Genomic DNA, 22,363 nt, shown 5'->3' with positions numbered 1-22,363 from the left:
GAATCTTATGCCAGGTCCCTTCTAATAGGGTACAACAGACTGGTTTGAACTTTGAACTTTGGTTTGAACATGCACTCTAGACGGACTACATTCCCTCTATCAAATCAAAACTGGAATTTTTACTCTCAACAAAAGGTTGTGAAAGTATGCTATACATTTATAGAATAAATCATACCTAGTTAGATTCTTCTGTCATAATCTGTGAAAAGGTTATTGATTTATATAGCTTTAAATGACATTTTATAGATGTTATGTATTTCTATCAAATCAGAACTAGAATGTTTACTCAAATAAAATGTTGTAAAAGTTTATACCGCTTTTAATGGCATTCTATAGATTTTATGTATTTTTATCAAATCAAAACTGGAATTTGTATTCAAAACAAAGGTTGTAAAAGTATGCTAGACATTTATAGAATAAATCATTCCAGATATTCTGTCATTCTGTCAAATGTGTTAAAGTATAAACTGGGTGAGGTCGAGCCCTGAATGCTGATTGGCTGACAGCCATGGTATATCAGACCGTATACCATGGGAATGACAACGCATTTATTTTTACTGTTGTAATTACATTGGTAACCAGTTTTTAATAGCAATAAGGCACATCAGGGGGTTGTGGTATATGGCCAACTCCGCTTTGCGTCGTGCTATGAACAGCCCTTAGCCATGGTATATTGGCCATATACCACATCCCGTTGTGCGTTATTGCTGAATTGTAACAACGTCATTAACTGAGATAAAGACTTGCATCCCAAATTGAACCCTATTGTGGGCTCTGGCCAAAAGCAGTGCACTATATAGGGCAAAGGGCTCAGATCAAAAGCAGTGCACTATATAGGGCAAAGGGCTCAGATCAAAAGTTGTGCACTGTATAGGGAATAAGGTGACATTTTGGATACAACCAAGATATGGCAGAGAGAATATTATCTATCCCACATTCGGATGTTACGTTTCAGTGAATAGTTTTGACCTTGGTTGCTATACTTAGACCATTTTACATTGAAAAGTATATTTGTTCTGTGATACAAAGTAAACAATGACATCAGATATGAAAAACACATGATGTTGTTGTTCTCAGAATAGCCTTTATTCACTTTACAAATAGGTCTCCACCAAACAGCTCCCAGTTGATGCTATTAATTTAGGCCTAAATACAAACAATCGGTGAATTGTCAATTATACGGTGCCTTACATGTTCAATGAGTGTCCCGAGTCCACAATCTATGGGTTTCAGACAACTTAGCTTTTTTTTTTTGTTCTTCCCAATTTCCCCCCCACAGTCTTGAATAAACAGGTGAGGGACAGTGATGGTAGGTGTAGTATACTATAGGGTTAGGGTTTGAGTTAATTACTATAGGCAGATGGGTAATATACCATGGCAGTTTTTTGTTCACTTCTTGGCCACTAAAGCAGTGTTTCCCAACACCCCCAACAGCACACATTTGTATTGTAACCACAGACAAGAACACCTTATTCATTTGTCAACTAATCATCAAGCCCTCAATGAGTTGAATGAGGTGTGTTTGTCAAGGTCTACAACTAAACTGTGTAGTGTTGGGGGTCCTGGAGGACCAGGGTTGGGAAACACTGCACTAAAGGTATGGCTAGGGGACTATCCCCAATATCACAAGACTGATAGTATAGAGATGCCAAGTGACGCCACCACTGACTCATATAGTTGTTGACACAGTCCCTTGGCCAGACTAAGATTACAATGACACTACAGGGTATAACCTGGGGTGAGCATGTTGACTGGAATTAGCTACTTTTCACCATGGTTACACATGCTGATTGACGTGCTTTTTGGAATGCAGTTTTGAGATTGCAGAGGCATGTGTGTGCGTGTTTGTGTGGGTGTGCGAGAGAGGAGAGTGTGGGTCAGGAGGCTATTCGAGGTCATGACTATAGAAAGACCCTGGAAAGCCAGTGTGGTCACTCCCCCGTAGCAAGGAGTCTGCTTTCCAGCCAATGACTTGGCAATGTTGTTGTGGCCATAGAAATAGAATGACCCATTATGGCCTCATTGACTTGAATGGGGACATCCTTCTAGGAATTGTATTTCTATGGTTGTGGCAATGTTCTACTTTGGCTATAGTGATGGCAATAGGTGATGTTCTGTGGCTGGATCGAGGCATAGATCGAGGCATTGTTGAAACTGGGCTGTCGTGAAAAAAGACAAGACTTATAATTGGCAGTAAATGTATGGTTGAATGAACAATTGTGTACGCTATTAAAAACTCTATTGATATAAAGGTATATGAGACAGGTAGTTGCTATGTTCCATAGACAGACACTGCACTCTAGTGGACAAATTCAAACAAAACATTTGGACACTGGTAAGAGCTTCGGCACTCGCAAACAAATACAGTATAATAATCAGGATCGAAATAAAAATCAATAAAGCACTTTCTGGAGATCTATGAAGGCATCATTCATAAATTATTATAAAGTCAAAGTCTATGTAAAGCAAAAACTAAAAGTGAATTCTCACAATGTGACGATGAGTGTTGGCAAGGCCTCCAGATGATGATGCTACCACTAGATCGTTTTCAGGCTAATCCCAGATCTGTTTGTGCTGTTTGGCATGACAATGACCAGAAGAGTGGGCAAGACAGCATGAACAGATCTGGGACCAGGCTTATAGTTAGTATCATCATTATAAACCCCCAGACTAGGGGAAACTGTAATACTGATAGCTGCTTTTTTGCAGCCTTTGACAGTTCAAAATAATACCATGGCTGGTAACATGACTGCCCAAACCCACCAAAAGGAGTCATCTGAGTAAGATAAAGAGCGTCAACAGAGTGAGTAGGTTTGGACACTGAAATGATCTACCTCTGTCCCATGGCCGAGTCAGTGTTGTAAATCAAATGACTGGGTTCGAAAGCTGGGTCTCCGGCACACCACAAGACTGTTAGCCCTTCGAGCCAAAACCTAGGCATGAGTTTTGGGGAGCTGACACAAGTCTTCCGGTCTCAGGCAAGTCACAAATAGTGGATTTCATGATATATGGGACTCTCTTTCATTATCATATTACATAGTTTACAGTTAATTATTTTGTCATTTTTCATTGCCCCAAGGGACTCCATCCCTCTTTCAAACAGAAAACCACCAGAGAAATATGTGCTGAACTGACCCTCGTCCCCTCGTCCATAGAGGGGGGAAATAGGAGGGGAAGAGGACATTAACAAGCAATTGGTGTCAGAGTCACACTTTAGGACAAGTGTGTGTACCATTGGAGAGGGGACTGCGGGGTGGAAAGGACAGGAAAGAAGGAGAAGGGTACACACATATTCCTGGCCCTCCGTCAGACAGAACAATTTAAAAAGACAAACTCCTCCTGAAGCCTGAGCCCCTGTTAGCCAGGTAACCCAAAACCAGAGTAGGAGAGTCAGTGTGGGATATGGGGGAGAGGAACAATATGGCTCTTTGTGTGGAGCCGGGCAGAGAAAACAAACCATTTCCCCAGGAAAGAGATCAGGTTCAGTCTCCATTGGAGAAGACCACACAAGGCTGCTGATCGTAGCCTAGCAGCCTACCATCTAGTGCAGTGTAGAGCCCCTGACTATGGCTGAGGATTGTATCTGGGAACTGGGCTGAGTGGGCTCTTTGGGCTGGCTTCATAGGCTCCTGGACTATGGGAGAGATCAGAGATGGAATTGTCTGTCCCTTGGGAAGGTCCAGAAATGCCACATAAAAGGTACATACAGCACACACACACACACACACACACACACACACACACACACACACACACACACACACACACTCACACACTCACACACTCTCTCTCTTGTGCTGTGAATGTACTGGAAGTGCACATTGAGCTCTTTGGACTGCTTCTCCCATTGGACTGCTTCTCCCATTGGACTGCTTCCTCCATTGGACTGCTTCCTTGATTGGCACGTCGGGGTCAGAAGAAGGGTGGAGTTGATCTCCCAGGTGGCTGAGTAATGGGTTGGAGGGAGGGCGTTGGTGCTGGTGATGTACCCAAGAGGGCGGGGCACTGGATCTGGTACCGCTGTACATTACATACAGAGAGAGAGAGAAAGAGGAAAACGGAGAGAGAAACACAGGGAGAGGCAGGGATGAGAGCGAGAAAGATGTCAATTTCAGTTCCATTTACATCCATATTACAGTCTGCCATCTATCAATCTGCCATCTATCAATCCTCCCTTCCTTAATCCACCCAGTCACTGTGAGAATGAGGTTTAGGGCACTATCAAACCAAGAACATCTGTGCTGAACACATGCATACACACACATATATATACGCACACACACACACACATACATACATACTGTTCTGCCTTCTTATTATTCGAACATGCTGATCATTTATGAACATTTGAACATCTTGGCCATGTTCTGTTATAATCTCCACCCGGCACAGCCAGAAGAGGACTGGCCACCCCACATATGCTCTCTCTAATTCTCTTTTTTTCTCTCTCTCGGAGGACCTGAGCCCTAGGACCATGCCCCAGGACTACCTGACATGATGACTCCTTGCTGTCCCCAGTCCATCTGACCGTGCTGCTGCTCCAGTTTCAACTGTTCTGCCTTATTATTATACGACCATGCTGGTCATTTATGAACATTTGAACATCTTGGCCATGTTCTGTTATAATCTCCACCCGGCACAGCCAGAAGAGGACTGGCCACCCCACATAGCCTGGTTCCTCTCTAGGTTTCTTCCTAGGTTTTGGCCTTTCTAGGGAGTTTTTCCTAGCCACCGTGCTTCTACACCTGCATTGCTTGCTGTTTGGGGTTTTAGGCTGGGTTTCTGTACAGCACTTTGAGATATCAGCTGATGTACGAAGGGCTATATAAATAAGTTTGATTTGATACATACACGCACGCACAGACACACACACACAAACAGCTTTGTTTTCGTGAATTTGCAGGACTTTTTGGGGAGTAAATATGCACATGCGGACAAGAGCACACACACACACACATGTACACGCACACGTATGAGGGGCCAAGAAGCCATTGCTCTCTGCACTCTCTAACTCTACTGCCTGTTTCCCTCTTCGTTTTAGTTTCAAACGCTCTGCAAAAACCAATGTGGAGGGATTCATTTCCGCATGGCAATAAAATAGCCCAAATAAAGGCAGGGAAAACTGAGACGAAACCGGCCTATTTCCTGAGGTGAAATCCTCCAATCCTCCAGTTGGCCTGTTGATTCTGTCAGAGCTAAAATACTTTAAATGTTTTTTTTAAAGAATACTTTTAGCAGTGAACACAATGGAACTAGATAACCATATTCCCCTTGGCGCTGAGAGGCGCTAAACTAAAATCAGTCGACTATGAACGCAGCCCAGCTCCCATTACACACGGGCACGCGTGCACGTATGTACACACACACACACACACACACACAGGCTCCCCTTACATAGAACACCAAGCAATAAATCCGTCTGCGCAATGCTGGCAACACACTATGATTTTCATATGTATTGGTTACTAAGGGAAACGGAGGACCGCGCAAAACCACAACAAATGACAAAGGGTGAAGCAGGGACATCGTTCTCTGCAAAAGCAAATCGTTTAATACTTCTGGCATGTCGTTGTTGGGAGTATACGTTAAACCAGTTAAAACCAGTTATGGGGTTATGTGTCACTCTCTGCCAATAGCCATCTTTTATTAAGATGACCCTTGACCTTTCAAGGTTTTTGATATGCGATGGGAAAGGGGAGTAAGTAGAGGTAACTGGAAATGAAAACCTTTTCGGTCATCATGTGTACATTAAGCCCACGATGTAAAACTGAAACATGAGCACATAATCACACACAGCTCTGGGTGGCAACGGGACCATTTGAATGAACAATCTGGAAAGGGGAACACGGAGAACAATCTGATTGGTTGAAAGTAAGGAGGGTTCCAATCTGATTGGTCGTTAGGGTTGTTACTGTAATGTACTGTGTATCTTCCATAGAACATCTGGTTCAATGGAAGAAGAAGAAGAAGAAGCTGTGAGGAGAGAGAAGGAAATGGGAGACGAGAGGAAAGGAGAATAGAAGAGAGAGGAGAGGAGGGAAGAGAGGAGAAAGTAGAGAGGAGAGGAGAAAAGAAGAAGAGAGGAGAGGGGGGAGAGAGAAGATGAGAGAATGAAACTTAATGAGAGGAGAAGATTCCACACCACTATACTGAGAGCCGGGGCCTGGGCCAGTCATTATGATGACACACGGAGCCGGATCTCTCCGGTTCTACTGCTCCGTTTTCTGAAGCCCCAGAGCTCTATCACTGAGGGCTGGCTCTCATATTCACAGCACACAAACATCCACAGCGCCGCCAAGTCTGACGATCGCCACTGTCTCCACGACAACACCAGAAAGACGGCTGGGGCAGAAGAGTGGAGGCTCATAGGAGAAAATAATATCACAGCGTGGTGTGTTTGGTGAGCTGCTGACCAGTGGACCTCACTCAGACACACTCAAACATACTTTCTCACCAGACCTGGGTTCAAAACGGATTTGAATGCAGCACTGTTTGATTGAACTTGTACGGTGCAATGGAGACACACACACGGGTCACACAATATGCGCATGGCCACTAAAGAGAATGGCGCCAAAGAGAGAGAATCTCAGTAACTTGGCACTCCTCACAACTCTAGGGTTACAGCTAGGCCAGAGGAAGGGACAGACAGACAGAAAGCTCTTGGGTTATAGCTAGGCCAGAGGAATGGACAGACAGACAGAAAGCTCTTGGGTTATAGCTAGGCCAGAGGAATGGACAGACAGACAGCTCTAGGGTTATAGCTAGGCCAAAGGAAGGGGCAGACAGACAGCTTTACAGATACAGCTAGGCCAGAGGAAGGGGCAGACAGACAGCTCTAGGGTTATAGCTAGGCCAGAGGAAGGGGCAAACAGACAGCTCTAGGGTTATAGCTAGGCCAGAGGAAGGGGCAGACAGACAGCTTTACAGATACAGCTAGGCCAAAGGAAGGAGCAGACAGACAGCTTTACAGATACAGCTAGGCCAGAGGAAGGGGCAGACAGACAGCTTTACAGATACAGCTAGGCCAGAGGAAGGGGCAGACAGACAGCTCTAGGGTTATAGCTAGGCCAGAGGAAGGGGCAGACAGACAGCTCTAGGGTTATAGCTAGCAAACAGACAGCCAGGGGAAGCCAGAGGCAGACAGACAGACAGCTCTAGGGTTATAGCTAGGCCAGAGGAAGACAGCTCTAGGGGTTACAGCTAGGCCAGAGGAAGGGACACAGACAGAAAGTTATAGCTAGGCCAGAGGAATGGACAGACAGACAGCTCTAGGGTTATAGCTAGGCCAAAGGAAGGAGCAGACAGACAGCTTTACAGATACAGCTAGGCCAGAGGAAGGGGCAGACAGACAGCTTTACAGATACAGCTAGGCCAGAGGAAGGGGCAGACAGACAGCTCTAGGGTTATAGCTAGGCCAGAGGAAGGGCAAACAGACAGCTCTAGGGTTATAGCTAGGCCAGAGGAAGGGGCAAACAGACAGCTCTAGGGTTATAGCTAGGCCAGAGGAAGGGGCAAACAGACAGCTCTAGGGTTATAGCTAGGCCAGAGGACCAGACAGACAGACAGACAGCTCTAAGGTTATAGCTAGGCCAGAGGAAGGGGCGGACAGACAGACAGACAGACAGACAGACAGATGGCTCTAGGGTTATAGCTAGGCCAGAGGAAGGGACAGACAGACAGACAGCTCTATGGTTATAGCTAGGCCAAAGGAAGGGGCAGACAGACAGAGACAGACAGACAGCTCTATGGTTATAGCTAGGCCAAAGGAAGGGGCAGACAGACAGAGAGAGACAGACACAGACAGCTCTATGGTTATAGCTAGGCCAGAGGAAGGGGCAGACAGACAGACAGCTCTAGGGTTATAGCTAGGCCAGAGGAAGGGGCAGACAGACAGCTCTAGAGTTATAGCTAGACCAAAGGAAGGGGCAGACAGACAGACAGCTTTAGGGTTATAGCTAGGCCAGAGGAAGGGGCAGACAGACAACTCTACGGATACAGCTAGGCCAGAGGAAGGGGCAGACAGACAGACAGCTCTAGGGTTATAGCTAGGCCAGAGGAAGGGTCAGACAGACAGACAGACAGACAGACAGACAGACAGACAGACAGACAGACAGACAGACAGACAGACAGACAGACAGACAGACAGATGGCTCTAGGGTTATAATTAGGCCAGAGGAAAGTGGCAGACAGACAGCTCTAGGGTTATAGCTAGGCCAGAGGAAGGGGCAGACAGACAGCTCTAGGGTTATAGCTAGGCCAGAGGAAGGGGCAGACAGACAGCTCTAGGGTTATAGCTAGGCCAGAGGAAGGGGCAGACAGACAGCTCTAGGGTTATAGCTAGGCCAGAGGAAGGGGCAGACAGACAGCTCTAGGGTTATAGCTAGGCCAGAGGAAGGGGCAGACAGACAGCTCTAGGGTTATAGCTAGGCCAGAGGAAGGGGCAGACAGACAGCTCTAGGGTTATAACTAGGCCAGAGGAAGGGGCAGACAGACAGACAGATGGCTCTAGGGTTATAGCTAGGCCAGAGGAAGTGGCAGACAGACAGCTCTAGGGATACAGCTAGGCCAGAGGAAGGGGCAGACAGACAGCTCTAGGGTTATAGCTAGGCCAGAGGAAGGGGCAGACAGACAGCTCTAGGGTTATAGCTAGGCCAGATGAAGGGGCATACAAACAGACAGACAGCTCTAGGGTTATAGCTAGGCCAGAGGAAGGGGCATACAGACAGCTCTAGGGTTATAGCTAGGCCAGAACAGACAGACAGCTCTAGGGTTATAGCTAGGCCAGATGAAGGGGCAGACAGACAGCTCTAGGGTTATAGCTAGGCCAGAGGAAGGGGCAGACAGACAGCTCTAGGGTTATAGCTAGGCCAGAGGAAGGGGCAGACAGACAGCTCTAGGGTTATAGCTAAGCCAGAGGAAGGGGCAGACAGACAGCTCTAGGGTATAGCTGGGCCAGAGGAAAGGGCAGACAGACAGCTCTAGGGTTATAGCCAGACCAGAGGAAGGGGCAGACAGACAGCTCAAGGGTTATAGCTAGGCCAGATGAAGGGGCAGACAGACAGACAGCTCTAGGGTTATAGCTAGACCAGATGAAGGGGCAGACAGACAGCTCTAGGGTTATAGCTAGGCCAGAGGAAGGGGCAGACAGACAGCTCTAGGGTTATAGCTAGCCAGAGGAAGGGCAGACAGACAGCTCAAGGGTTATAGCTAGGCCAGAGGAAGGGGCAGACAGACAGCTCTAGGGTTATAGCTAGGCCAGATGAAGGGCAGACAGACAGACAGCTCTAGGGTTATAGCTAGACCAGAGGAAGGGGCAGACAGACAGCTCTAGGGTTATAGCTAGGCCAGAGGAAGGGGCAGACAGACAGCTCTAGGGTTATAGCTAGACCAGAGGAAGGGGCAGACAGACAGCTCAAGGGTTATAGCTAGGCCAGAGGAAGGGGCAGACAGACAGCTCTAGGGTTATAGCTGGGCCAGAGGAAGGGCAGACAGACAGACAGCTCTAGGGTTATAGCTAGGCCAGAGGAAGCCAGACAGCTCTAGGGTTAAGCTAGGCCAGATGAAGGGGCAGACAGACAGCTCTAGGGTTATAGCTAGGCCAGATGAAGGGGCAGACAGACAGACAGCCAGAGCTGGGAAGGGGTGCAGACAGACAGACAGCTCTAGGGTTATAGCTAGGCCAGAGGAAGGGGCAGACAGACAGCTCTAGGGTTATAGCTAGGCCAGAGGAAGGGGCAGACAGACAGCTCTAGGGTTATAGCTAGCCAGATGAAGGGGCAGACAGACAGCTCTAGGGTTATAGCTAGGCCAGAGGAAGGGGCAGACAGACAGCTCTAGGGTTATAGCTAGGCCAGAGGAAGGGGCAGACAGACAGCTCTAGGGTTATAGCTAAGCCAGAGGAAGGGGCAGACAGACAGCTCTAGGGTTATAGCTGGGCCAGAGGAAAGGGCAGACAGACAGCTCTAGGGTTATAGCTAGACCAGAGGAAGGGGCAGACAGACAGCTCTAGGGTTATAGCTAGGCCAGATGAAGGGCAGACAGACAGACAGCTCTAGGGTTATAGCTAGGCCAGAGGAAGGGGCAGACAGACAGCTCTAGGGTTATAGCTGGGCCAGAGGAAGGGCAGACAGACAGACAGCTCTAGGGTTATAGCTAGGCCAGAGGAAGGGGCAGACAGACAGCTCTAGGGTTATAGCTAGGCCAGATGAAGGGGCAGACAGACAGCTCTAGGGTTATAGCTAGGCCAGATGAAGGGGCAGACAGACAGACAGCTCTAGGGTTATAGCTGGGCCAGAGGAAGGTGCAGACAGACAGACAGCTCTAGGGTTATAGCTAGGCCAGAGGAAGGGGCAGACAGACAGCTCTAGGGTTATAGCTAGGCCAGATGAAGGGGCAGACAGACAGCTCTAGGGTTATAGCTAGGCCAGATGAAGGGGCAGACAGACAGACAGCTCTAGGGTTATAGCTGGGCCAGAGGAAGGTGCAGACAGACAGACCGCTCTAGGGTTATAGCTAGGCCAGAGGAAGGGGCAGACAGACAGCTCTAGGGTTATAGCTAGGCCAGAGGAAGGGGCAGACAGACAGCTCTAGGGTTATAGCTAGGCCAGATGAAGGGGCAGACAGACAGACAGCTCTAGGGTTATAGCTAGGCCAGAGGAAGGTGCAGAGCATAGAGAAAGTGAGAGTCATTTTGAAAAGGTATCACCTAATCAGGCAGGGCCTGTGACAGTGCTTTGTTTGGATGTCTGCTTGCTTCCTACGGGGTTCTCATCTTTATGAAAGTTCCTTTACCTAATTTTCACGTCTTCTGTCTTTCTCATTCCGATTCCTCTCTAACATCGCCATTGCGTTAGTGTCCCAAAAACCTGTTGTAACAAGAGACACCTACCTCCCTTCCCTACTTGATCTGATCTCGGATGCGGAGGCACCGTCTCTTCAGAGCAGGCTCCATATCCCCAGGTCCAGCCACACTCGGTGGGCATAGTAGAACACCCTTGTCCCTAAGCTTGGGCAGGAGGAGAGTGGTGGGGGTGTTGGTGGGGGCACCGCCCGCTCTGGTGGGTGTAAGGTTGGGGGTGGGCAGGGCATAGGCATGGTCCTCATCTGGGACGTGGGGGTCCTCGGAGTCGCCAGCGGCCGAGGGCCCCTCTGATTGGCTGGTGGGGATGGATGGAAGCTGGACCTGTCCATTGGAGCAGCTGTTCTCTTTGACTGCCTCCAGCTCACTGAGGGCGGCTTCAGGGCCAAGAGGCGGGGCCTCTCTCTGAGACTGGGAGGAGTCTGGGCTGGGAGGAGGATCGGGGGATGATGACGGTGTTGTTTGTTTGGGGACGTCTGGGAGTGTTGAGGGGGAGGGGGTGGCGGTATCGCAGGGAGGGCTGCTGCATTCCCCTCTGGGAGTTGGTGGGGTGTCTGAGGGGGTCGTATGTTAGGGCTCTGGGGGTAGGCGGTGTTGTGCAGAAGAGGGGGTGACTGGGTTAGTGGAGGGGTGGGTTTGATAATGTCATGGTGGTGGTTGTGGTGGTCCACTCTGGTATCCACCAGCCTGGTGCCTTGCCCCATTCCGGGCTCACCCGGACCCGACAGGTCCACCACTCCGTGGGGGTTGGGCTCCAGCTTGACCGGGGTCCTCTGGAGCACTCTCTGGATGACCTGCCTCTCTGGCTGCTGCTGCTGGCTCAGCTTAAAGTCTGACAGCCCCTCAATCACTGAGGTGGAAGATGGGGAAGCATCGTAGCGAGCCCTGGGGGAGGACACTGCACTGTGAGGGATCGACATGGGTGACTGAGCCTGCATCTCTGACTTCACCCAATCTGTGATGTCCCTTCTGGGGTGGTCTGAGGGTGAGGGGAGACCCTGGTTGGTGGTTCTACCCAATCTGTTGGACACCACGCTCTTGGGAGAAGGCAAATTGACACCCCTGGAGCGTCCCCCCTCTATCCCCTCCGGCACGGGCTGGATAACCCCACTGTGGGGGACCCCTGGGGCTTCTGGAGGAGCAGATTTAGGGGGTATGGGTATTGGGATAGGGATGGGAATGGGGACTGGGATTGGTACAATGATGGGGTAGGGCACCAGGACCGTGGGCTGGGGGAAGAAGGGGCCTAAAGACGGCCATCCCCCGAAGTTCATCATAGGGAGCATGGGCACGGGGCCACGGAGCCCCATCATGTTGATAGGGGGGGAGTGCAAGCCTGGGAAGTAGGCCCCCGGGTAGGGGTGTATTCCGGGTGGGTTCATGGAGGTGGCCGATGGGGGCTGGAGGTGGGGTTGGTGGGGGGGATGGGGGAGTGAGGGGGAGGCTGGTGGATGGGGCTGGAAGGGGGCCAGGGTGGCCCCTGGGGGTTGGCCAGGGGGCTCTTCAGGCCCTGGGCGTGGAGAGGGGGCCGGATGAAGGGCAGCGGGATCTGAGGCATGGCCTTGTGGTGCTCCATGGAGGGGTGAGGAGGGTGGGGGGCGGGGTGGTGGCTCGCTACCTGTGCAGGTGGTGGCAGGACGTGCCTCTCCAGGTGCCTCAGTCCTGAAATGTTAACCTTCAATGACGAAGATGACGCCTCGGATGGAGACACAGTCCTTGGTGCCGCTGTACCATTGATCGGCGTCTGACCTTTGGGCGACCTGGTCGTCCCCCTCACGTCCCCAGCATTGCTGCTCCATGATTCAGGGGTCAGGAGCTTCTGGTTCTGGACCCCTCCGGTGGACTCGGGTCTCCCCTCCTGGGTTGGTCTTCCTGGGCTGGAGCTGGTGAGAGTGGCCCTGGCCTCTCTGTAGAACACATCCATCTTGTACTGGTTGAGACACTTGGTGCTGCAAAACTGGAGCCGCTCCTCACCGGCGCCAAAGTCCAGGTACTCTTTGGTGTGGCGGACGTGCTTGCACCAGTTGCACACCTGCGGTACAGGCGAGAGAGACTGTGAAGAGTTACTTAAGTGACATGTGAAAAGGAAAACGCAAATGACTGGTGTCTGGTGTCGTAGAGATGGTAATATAAAATATGGAATATTCTATATGACAGTATTATGAAAAGCTGCTTCATTCACAAAGCTTGTAAAGGCATAGTTCAGGGATTTTTACAAATGTTGATATTTATTTTATTTTTTTACCTTGAAAGAAGTCTATGGCCAAGGAGTGACTGCAATCCATACTGATTTTGTTAACCTAGCCACTTCCAACAATTAGAAACAGTCGCATTTTGGGACAAATTCCCCATGTAAATCAATCTCCCCCGTTCAGCATGTGTTAAATGTCATGACCAAATCATATTAAATTGATTGCGTTATTTTGAGCTGATTTGGGCATGAAAAATAATCCATGCTAACAGGCGAGATTAAATTACATGGCTAATGTTGCTAATTGTTGGCAAAGGTAAGGAAACAAATATGGAAATACTATATGTAACATCCCTGAACTATCCCTTTAAAGGGCGGTTTCACAGACCCACAGTTAAGCCTAGTCGTAGACTAAAAAGCAAACTCAATGGAGAATCTCCATCAATAATTATTTTTAGTCTAGGACTAGGTTTAATCGGTGTCCTAGAATCTGCCCCTTAATCTGTGTTTTAGGAACTGTTCCCTAATCTGTGTCCTAGAAACTGCCCCTTAATCTGTGTCCTAGAAACTGCCCCATAATCTGTGTTTTAGGAACTGTTCCCTAATCTGTGTCCTAGAAACTGCCCCTTAATCTGTGTCCTAGAAACTGCCCCTTAATCTGTGTCCTAGAAACTGCCCCCATAATCTGTGTCCTGGAAACTGCCCCCATAATCTGTCCTGGAAACAGCCCCTTAATCTGTGTCCTGGAAACTGCCCTATAATCTGTGTATTAGGAGCTGTCCCCTAATCTGTGTCCTAGAAACTGCCCCTTAATCTGTGTATTAGGAACTGTCCCCTAATCGGTGTCCTAGAAACTGCCCCTACATGTTTTGAAGTAGCTCTCAAAGACAAACATGCATTAATGCATAACTAGTCTGAGCTAAACTATTTATATTATATTTCTACAAAGTGGATTGTGTTTTGTTCTTACTCTGGCACCTCCACTGTTCAGCACGAGTCGTGGTGAGTCATCAGCATGGGTGTGTTGGGGGGACCTCTCCGCTACATGGAGGTCCTCATCCCGGGCCTGACGGAGTGGGGCAAAGCTGCATCATTATACACTTAAAACAAACTATCAAGAGCTGGGTCATGTTCATTAGGCACCAAACGAAACAAACAAATCTGGGAGGGACTAGCTGGATTTGTCCAATAACAAAACATTAATTTTCGATCTCTGTTGCAAAACATTGTGTGCCCTAATGAACAGGACACCGGATTGTGTTAAAGCTGTTTCAGAGTAGAGCCTGGATTCAGTAGTATCCACTATGGGATTTAAGCATCAAGTGTTGATGAAGTAGCAGTTGCTTTAAATCATCAAGGCTCCCGTGGTTGGTCATTAAAACAAACTTACATAACCAATCCCAAAATAACCACTGCACAATTTGCCTTGTCATAGGGGTTCAAAGTAACAGAGTACATTGACCTATGGGCTTTGAGGTCACTGAAACAAAGGGACTGTTTAAAAAAAGTTTGGGTAACATTTTGGAATGTTTCAGTAAGATAAAGTAGATGACAAGCCTGAACCCTCATTTTATTCTCAATGGTCCCTTCTTTGTGACCCATTGAGACGTGTGGAGTTACGAAACATGAAGCAGATGCAGGTAAGGTATGCACTGAAAGTAGACACCTCACCCCCAGGCCCTCTGCCCTTCTCCCTCCAAGTAACAAGCAGGGACAAGCCAACGGCCACAGTTCCATCCCCACTTCCACCAACTAAAGGGTTTGTTGCAGGTAGGCAGCAGACGACCCCCCCTCCACCTTTTCGCTCCATGTCTGTTGTCGTGTGAATAAAACCTAGCGCGGCAAAACAACAGGAACGGTGAAAGGGGATAGCCTTGCCTGACACCCCCGCGCCTCTAAGAGAGGGTATCCATGTCTTGGATGGAGGGTGAAAAATGGTGGTAATGTGTATAGGAGTGGAGTTGTGTATAGGAGTGGAGTTGTGTATAGGCACTGCTTCCCTGATGCTTCCCGATCCTCCAGACCCAAGCCACATTATGACTGGCCCTTCCTCCATTAAGCCGTAACTGATACTAACTAAGTGTCCTCTGCAAACGTTGACCCCTTCCCACCCTCAAAACACTGGCCTGTCCATAAAAAAAACACTGTGTGTGTGTGTCATTTTCTCCATCTGAACTGCTGCAATTGACGAGTCAGTTTTGTCTGACCTAAAATTGTCCCATTGATTCCAAGTTGAAATAAGGTTGAACCAAGGTTGAATCCCTCACCTTGTTGCGTTTGAAGTAGGCCCGTCGGCAGGCGGCGAAGCACTTCTCACTACAGAAGCTCTTCAGCTCGGTGCCCATACAGAGAGAGTAGCGCTTCACCCCTTCCTTCTGACACCACACACACACTATCTGCACATTCTGCACGTCTTCCACTGTGGACAGAGCCAAAGGGGAGAGGAATCAACATCAACATGTGAAGTGTGTTTGATGATGAAGATGATGTGTGAGTGTTGAAGAACCGTAGGCTCATATGGTAGTGATGATGATGATGTGTGAGTGTTGAAGAACCGTAGGCTACGTATGGTAGTGATGATGATGATGATGATGTGTGAGTGTTGAAGAACCGTAGGCTACGTATGGTAGTGATGATGATGATGATGTGTGAGTGTTGAAGAACCGTAGGCTACGTATGGTAGTGATGATGATGTGTGAGTGTTGAAGAACCGTAGGCTACATATGGTAATGATGATGATGATGATGATGGTGTGAGTGTAACAGGGGTGATTTAGTGAACCACACCTGTGTGATGAGGAACCTTGCCTGAGACCTGAAGACTTGTGTTAGCTTCCTGAATAATGTCTAGACTTTAGCTAGGCAGGCTAAAACACTTTTGTGATGTGCAGGAGACATGGGTTCTAACCCAGTTGATCACACAAAGGGTGTGTGTTTGCATATGCTCAGTGTGTGTGTGTATGTGTGTGTGTGTGTGTATGTGTGTGTGTGAGAGAGAGAGATTTTTTCAGGCCTGTCCCTACCTGCCGATGGCTTTATAAGCGGGACAATTACGGGGGCACTCTTTTGCTCCTTAGGGCTGGTCAGAGAGGAGGAACCGGGGGAGGAAGAGGGGACTCTGGATGATTCTCTCTCTCCACTCCTCATGGCCAGTGTCATGGGGCTGTCTAGGCTCTTGGATTTGGGCACCGAGTTTTCTGGAAGGCACAGGATATCTAGGATCACTTCAGAGTGAATTTATGTTCTTAACATACATATAAAGTCATGTAAAGTGCCAACAAAAATGGAATCTGAATTCAGTCAGTTTCTCTTGGCACCACTTCCACTCCACACACACAATTTAAATACAGATGTAGATTCAGCCTAAAGGGCATGGACAGAAAACAATGACATTGAAAACTGTAGAAAGATAATAGTCCATCCACACAGGTTTACTGTAATGATAGTAAGTGAAACATAAGAAGGGTGAAGTAATATGTCTGGATTGAACAACCTCTATGTTCTGTTACTGGGTTACCTGTGAATTCTGTCTGACCTCTGTTAAATATGTTAGCTGTATTGTACAGATGCCCAGCAGGCAGCAAATGTTCAGTAGGCAGTAAACGTTTAGAAAGGGAGTGAAACAAGGATACTACCTTAACAAATTACCTTGGGTCGTGTTTAGTAGGCAGGAATCGTTTTGAAAAAGGAGGTACTACCTGTTCAATTAAGACACAGATTTCCACTCTCCATTGCAAAGCGTTTTACTCCGGTGTGGCCTAGTGAACAGGGCCCTGGCCTTCCCTCACCTTTAAGAACTGAGACGTGCTGCTGGCGTCTCTCACGGTTGGGGTAGTTCCGTATCTCGGTGGCCTCGGAGTCTCTGAGCTCCAACTTGTCATAGCCGTACCAGCCTAGGAGCTCATTCATGGTGCTCTCTGCAAACGTCTAAAAGGGAAAAAATGGAAAATAACCTATAATGTTGCTCAGTGATTTATGTCAGTCAGGGGACATGGCGGGAGACGGGACAACCGAGCCACTGCTTGCTAACGCTAAGCCAATGTGAAGTTCAGTTGTGAGTGACCTTACATCCGAGGTTTGTTAGTGGAACTTTTTATCCCACTCTTTAAATGTAACCAGAGCTTCCAGTCGCGAATCAATGTGCTGATTCTTTAGACTTCCAGACCAGCCCTGACTGGATGAAATGAGCAAGGGAACCCAGAAGAGTACAGTATGACTATTTTTCCATGATGTATTGCAGTTTGTTTACTCTTGCTAAATAGGAGACGGAAAAGTTTTCCAACCTAATACCAGTGTAAAATATATGAATCATTCTTTGTTTAGCTCTTTTAATTGGGGAAAAAAAGAGACAAAATAAAGAAGTGTTCTCAGCAGATGTGTTGTGAAGTGAACATCCTGGCTTTTTAAACATTCCGACCATATGAAAGAAAACAACACAAAGGTCTCTCTCTCTTTTCATCCGCCCACCTCGTCTCCTCTGTGGCTTTGAGGCGAGTGGGGATTGGAGCAGAAATCCGATCTGAAATTAGCAGAAATCCGAGCAGGACACCTTACACCACCGCTAGGTCCCACGGTTCTCGGAAATGCCCTGCTCCTCTCCCAAGTGTCCAGCACTATGCAGTCCCTCCCTCCCCTGCTCCTCTCCCAAGTGTCCAGCACTACCCAGTCCCTCCCTCCCCTGCTCCTCTCCCAAGTGTCCAGCACTACCCAGTCCCTCCCTCCCCTGCTCCTCTCCCAAGTGTCCAGCACTCCCCAGTCCTTCCCTCCCCTGCTCCTCTCCCAAGTGTCCAGCACTCCCCAGTCCTTCCCTCCCCTGCTCCTCTCCCAAGTGTCCAGCACTCCCCAGTCCTTCCCTCCCCTGCTCCTCTCCCAAGTGTCCAGCACTACCCAGTCCCTCCCTCCCCTGCTCCTCTCCCAAGTGTCCAGCACTCCCCAGTCCTTCCCTCCCCTGCTCCTCTCCCAAGTGTCCAGCACTACCCAGTCCCTCCCTCCCCTGCTCCTCTCCCAAGTGTCCAGCACTCCCCAGTCCCTCCCTCCCCTGCTCCTCTCCCAAGTGTCCAGCACTCCCCAGTCCCTCCCTCCCCTGCTCCTCTCCCAAGTGTCCAGCACTACCCAGTCCCTCTTTGTGTGTCCTCTCCCAAGTGTCCAGCACTACCCAGTCCCGCCCTCCCCTGCTCCTCTCCCAAGTGTCCAGCACTACCCAGTCCTTCCCTCCCCTGCTCCTCTCCCAAGTGTCCAGCACTACCCAGTCCCTCCCTTCCCTGCTCCTCTCCCAAGTGTCCAGCACTACCCAGTCCCTCTTTGTGTGTCCCCTCCCTCGCCTGCCCTCTGCCTCTCCCCTTGCCCCCACCCTGCACCTTCCAGCCCTGATACCCGACACTGCACTCCCTCTCGGGTTTCAGCCTTTTCCAGTGTGGACAGTCTGCCTGTTGTAGTGTTACACCAGGGCTGTGGTACTGACTACACATTCTTCCCTCTGCTTTCCTCACTCTGACAGGGCCTCAAAGAAAAGGAATTGTGTGTGTCCCCAAGTGTGTGCGGGTGTGTTTGTGTGTATGTAGAGGTATCATATCCAGCTAAATATGCCTAACGATGAATAAAGTCAGGTATCTGGTGTCCGTGCTGTGCTACGGTCTGGCATGGAAGGAGTGGGTTTGACTGTGGTATTGAAATAGATCCCTTGACTAAGACAACACTGGACTGGACCGGAGCAGCCCGCCGACAGACAAACAGCTCCTGAAATCACTGTCTGTCTGTCTTCTATTTTGTCCATCTGTCTCTGAGAGTTCTATTTTGTCCGTCTGTCTGTCTGTGATCTGTCTGTCTGTCTGAGAGTTCTATTTTGTCTGTCTGTGTGTGTCTGTCTGTTTCTATGACTGTGTGTGTGTGTGTGTGTCTGTCTGTCTCTCTGATCTGTGTGAGAGTTAGACAAAATATATCTGTCCATCTGTCTTTCTTTATCTACCCTTCTCTATTTCATAATCACACACTTATACCACTGACCTTCAAGCCCAACAGCCCCAGTTCATTACCGCGGTCACCCAAGGCCTGTTTTGTAAATCCACGTGGCTCCCTGTAAGTCTGAGAATCACAAAGTAGTACTCTGCCTGTGCTGCCTGCATCCCGTGGGACTAGCCTAGTCTACATCAACAGTTCCATCAGGGCATGTCCTCCTATATTACATTGAATTCAGTGTTGTTTTGTCTCACTATTTTCTCATTAGGGAGAGACAGGATTTTTTTTTATTTCTCCTCCCTGTGCTTTACTTCCCACAATGTTGTTATTGTTTCTTATTGGCAGTTCAGACAAACATTTGCTTTGTGAGAGTGACAAGCCCCACAGAAAGAACCCTGACCAAAGGCAACAGCGCAGGGCCGACCCCCAGATCCAGCTCAGATCCAGGCTGGGCTGACTTACATCAAGCACAGACAGCATTTAGCATGTTTTCATTCAAATGAGTTAAGTTGCAATTCTACACCACTCCCTGGATATCAAAAGCTACCATCCAAACCACTTACGCAAAAAGAGCACATTTCCTCTCACAAAACAAGACGATTGTTTACATTTAATTTAATGTTGAATTCACAATAGTTGACAACTCAACCAAATGTAAATCAAAACTAGACTTTGAACTGACATCTGTGCCCAGTGGCCAATGTCAGAACTCATAAAACTGAAGGCAGACAAAATGTGGGCTTGTAGCCTAGCCTACTACAAGACTTGCACTCTAGCAGTAGGACTGAAACCAATACCATCATATTCAATTTTGTTTTGAATTGGAATCACCAAAATAAAACAGTAGACATAGTTTCCATGAAACTGATTCTGAGTCACTTTCCAAGGGCACAATTACTACGGTTACCTGTTTAGGATCGGCCTACTGATCCTTTGCCCTAGCGGATATTCTTAAGTGATGTAACTATGTATGTTCGTTCGAATGTATTTATTTTTTACAACGTTACATTGTTGTAAACATGTAAACTAGCCTACTACAACAAGTCGCGCACAACCGAAGCGGGGAAGAAGTAAAGTGTTCTTGCGGTTTGGTGGTGACGCACATCTGGAACACCACTGGACTTTGCTGCGCGAGGCTACGGATGGACTGACAAGGCGTCACTACAGAAGGGCTACCTACCATTCAGTGGACACGACATCAAATATTAGATAACCTAAGAGTGACACTTTAATCAAACAGTCACACGTTTTCATTCCCTCAGAAAGCTATATTTCCCGACAGTCGGTTTATTGTGGCAAGGCCAGGTAATATATAGCTGTCTTATTTCATCATATGAAATTATCATCATTATCATTATTCATCATTATTTCGGAAGTGTTCAATAATATAACGGCAGTCAATTATAAGCAAATTGAATTGTTTCAATGGGAACAAATCGAAGTTTTCATGGCGTCTGTGAATGCCTCCAACTGTGTGATTAGTGCGCACGGAGCTCTCTCCCAATGCCTCAAAAGTCTCAATCTGCACTTTTATTTTTATCTCATCTTTATTTAACTAGGCAAGTCAGTTAGGAACAAATGATAATTTACAATGACGGCCTACCAAAAGGCAAAAGGCCTCCTGCGGGGACCGGGGCTGGGATTAAAAATCTAAATAAATTAAATAAAAATATAGGACAAAACACACATAACGACAAGAGAGACAACACAACACTACATAAAAAGAGACCTAAGACAACAACATAGCATGGCATGACTTAAGACTATTCACAAACAGAACACTGCTAAAAAAAAAAAAAAGCCAAATAACTAATTTCCCCTCACCTTCATCTCTTGGTTGATCTCTCTCTTTACGGGGTGCGCGGGTTTCCTACTGCGTTTGTTTTCCGGCGGTCTCCCTTTCTCCATCTCTGGCATAGTTCTGACCGGCTCCGTGTCACTTCTTTGGCGTGCGACTGATAGAGCGCGTCACTCCGGGGCTAGTCAAGGCTAGTCAAGGTGCGGCGACAGAGAGCGAAAGCTGTCACTCTCGGTGACAGCGGCTGTCATTCCCAGACGTCTGCGTCGGTCATCTGGGGGAACCTTCCACTGACTCTCCACTGAACATGGGTGCTGTGGGCTGCTGCTGCCGCCCTACCGCCGCCGACTAACAACCCCTCTCTCTAAATCCCAGAGAGCAGGGAGGGGCCTCCGCGCTGTAACCCAACACCTGCGGCCACCCCTCCCGAATCTCAACAGATACATTTCATGAGGAATGCAAGGACTGTTTTATCTGCGGGGAACACAGAACCAACACAGTCTATTATATTCCAGGATTTAAATAAAAGAGATGAAAATCCCGCCTGGGTAAACGATACCACGGTAGAATGTTTTGGGGTTTCTCAAATTACATCTGTTTGATCAGAGCGAGAGGAACACAACGCCTGTGAAATGCTTACTTACAAACCCCTAACCAACAATGCAGTTCAAGAAATATAGTTAAGAAAATATTTACTAAATAAACTAAAGTAAAAAATGGTAAATAAATAAAAAATAAACACAAGAAAATTACATAACAATAAGTAGGTAATTTGTAATGTGACTATGTATAGATAATAAAAAGCAAGTAGCAGTAGTGTAAAAATGTAAATAGTATGGGTGGCCATTTGATTAATTGTGCAGCAGTACTGGGATAGGCCTGGGATAGGCCTGAGGTCATCTGCCTTTGGCTTAAGGGGCAGGAACCTGGATTCACCAAATAAATCAGAAATACAGACATTGTCATCCTACAAGAAACATGGTATAGAGGAAATGGACCCACTGGTTGCCCTCTAGGTTACAGACAGCTGGTAATCCCATCCACCAAACTACCAGGAGTAAAGCAGGGAAAGGACTCAGGGGGTAAGCTAATTTGGTATAGAGCAGACCTACCTCACTCTATTAAATTAATCAAAACAGGAACATTTCACATTTGGCTAGAAATTAAAAAGGAAATTATCTCAACAGAGAAAAATGTCCTGCTGTGCTACCTATTTCCCCCCACACTAGAATCTCCATACTTTAATGATGACAGCTTATCCATCCTGGAGGGGGAAATTAATCATTTCCAGGCCAAGTACATGTACTAGTCTGTGGCGACAAATTCCAAAACTGGACAAGAACCTGATACCCTCAGCACACAGGGGGACAACACCTACCTGGTGGTGACAGCCTTCCCTCCCCATACGCCCCCCTAGGCACAATTACGACAACATAACCAAGAAAAACAGGTCACAAATTCTGCAGCTCTGTCGCACGCTGGGTATGTACATAGTCAATTGTAGACGTCGAGGGGACGCTTACGGTAGGTACACCTATAGCTCATCTCTTGGCAGTAGTACT

General features: G+C 48.0%; 1 protein-coding gene across 1 annotated transcript; it reads right to left on the bottom strand.

Annotated features, from left to right (window-relative positions):
* Window positions 1–1,064: 1,064 nt before the first annotated feature.
* Window positions 1,065–21,171, bottom strand: LOC112249830 (sine oculis-binding protein homolog B). Its single transcript, XM_042321478.1, is given in 8 exon segments — window positions 1,065–4,020; window positions 10,889–12,300; window positions 12,303–12,890; window positions 14,020–14,115; window positions 15,317–15,468; window positions 16,072–16,245; window positions 16,837–16,975; window positions 20,828–21,171. Coding segments are annotated over 7 exon segments (2,607 nt in total). The 5' UTR covers window positions 20,921–21,171; the 3' UTR covers window positions 1,065–4,020; window positions 10,889–10,935.
* Window positions 21,172–22,363: the final 1,192 nt, after the last annotated feature.

This window comes from Oncorhynchus tshawytscha, linkage group LG05 (assembly GCF_018296145.1).
Source record: "Oncorhynchus tshawytscha isolate Ot180627B linkage group LG05, Otsh_v2.0, whole genome shotgun sequence".
NCBI lineage: Eukaryota > Metazoa > Chordata > Actinopteri > Salmoniformes > Salmonidae > Oncorhynchus > Oncorhynchus tshawytscha.
This window is presented reverse-complemented; position numbering and strand designations above follow the sequence as displayed.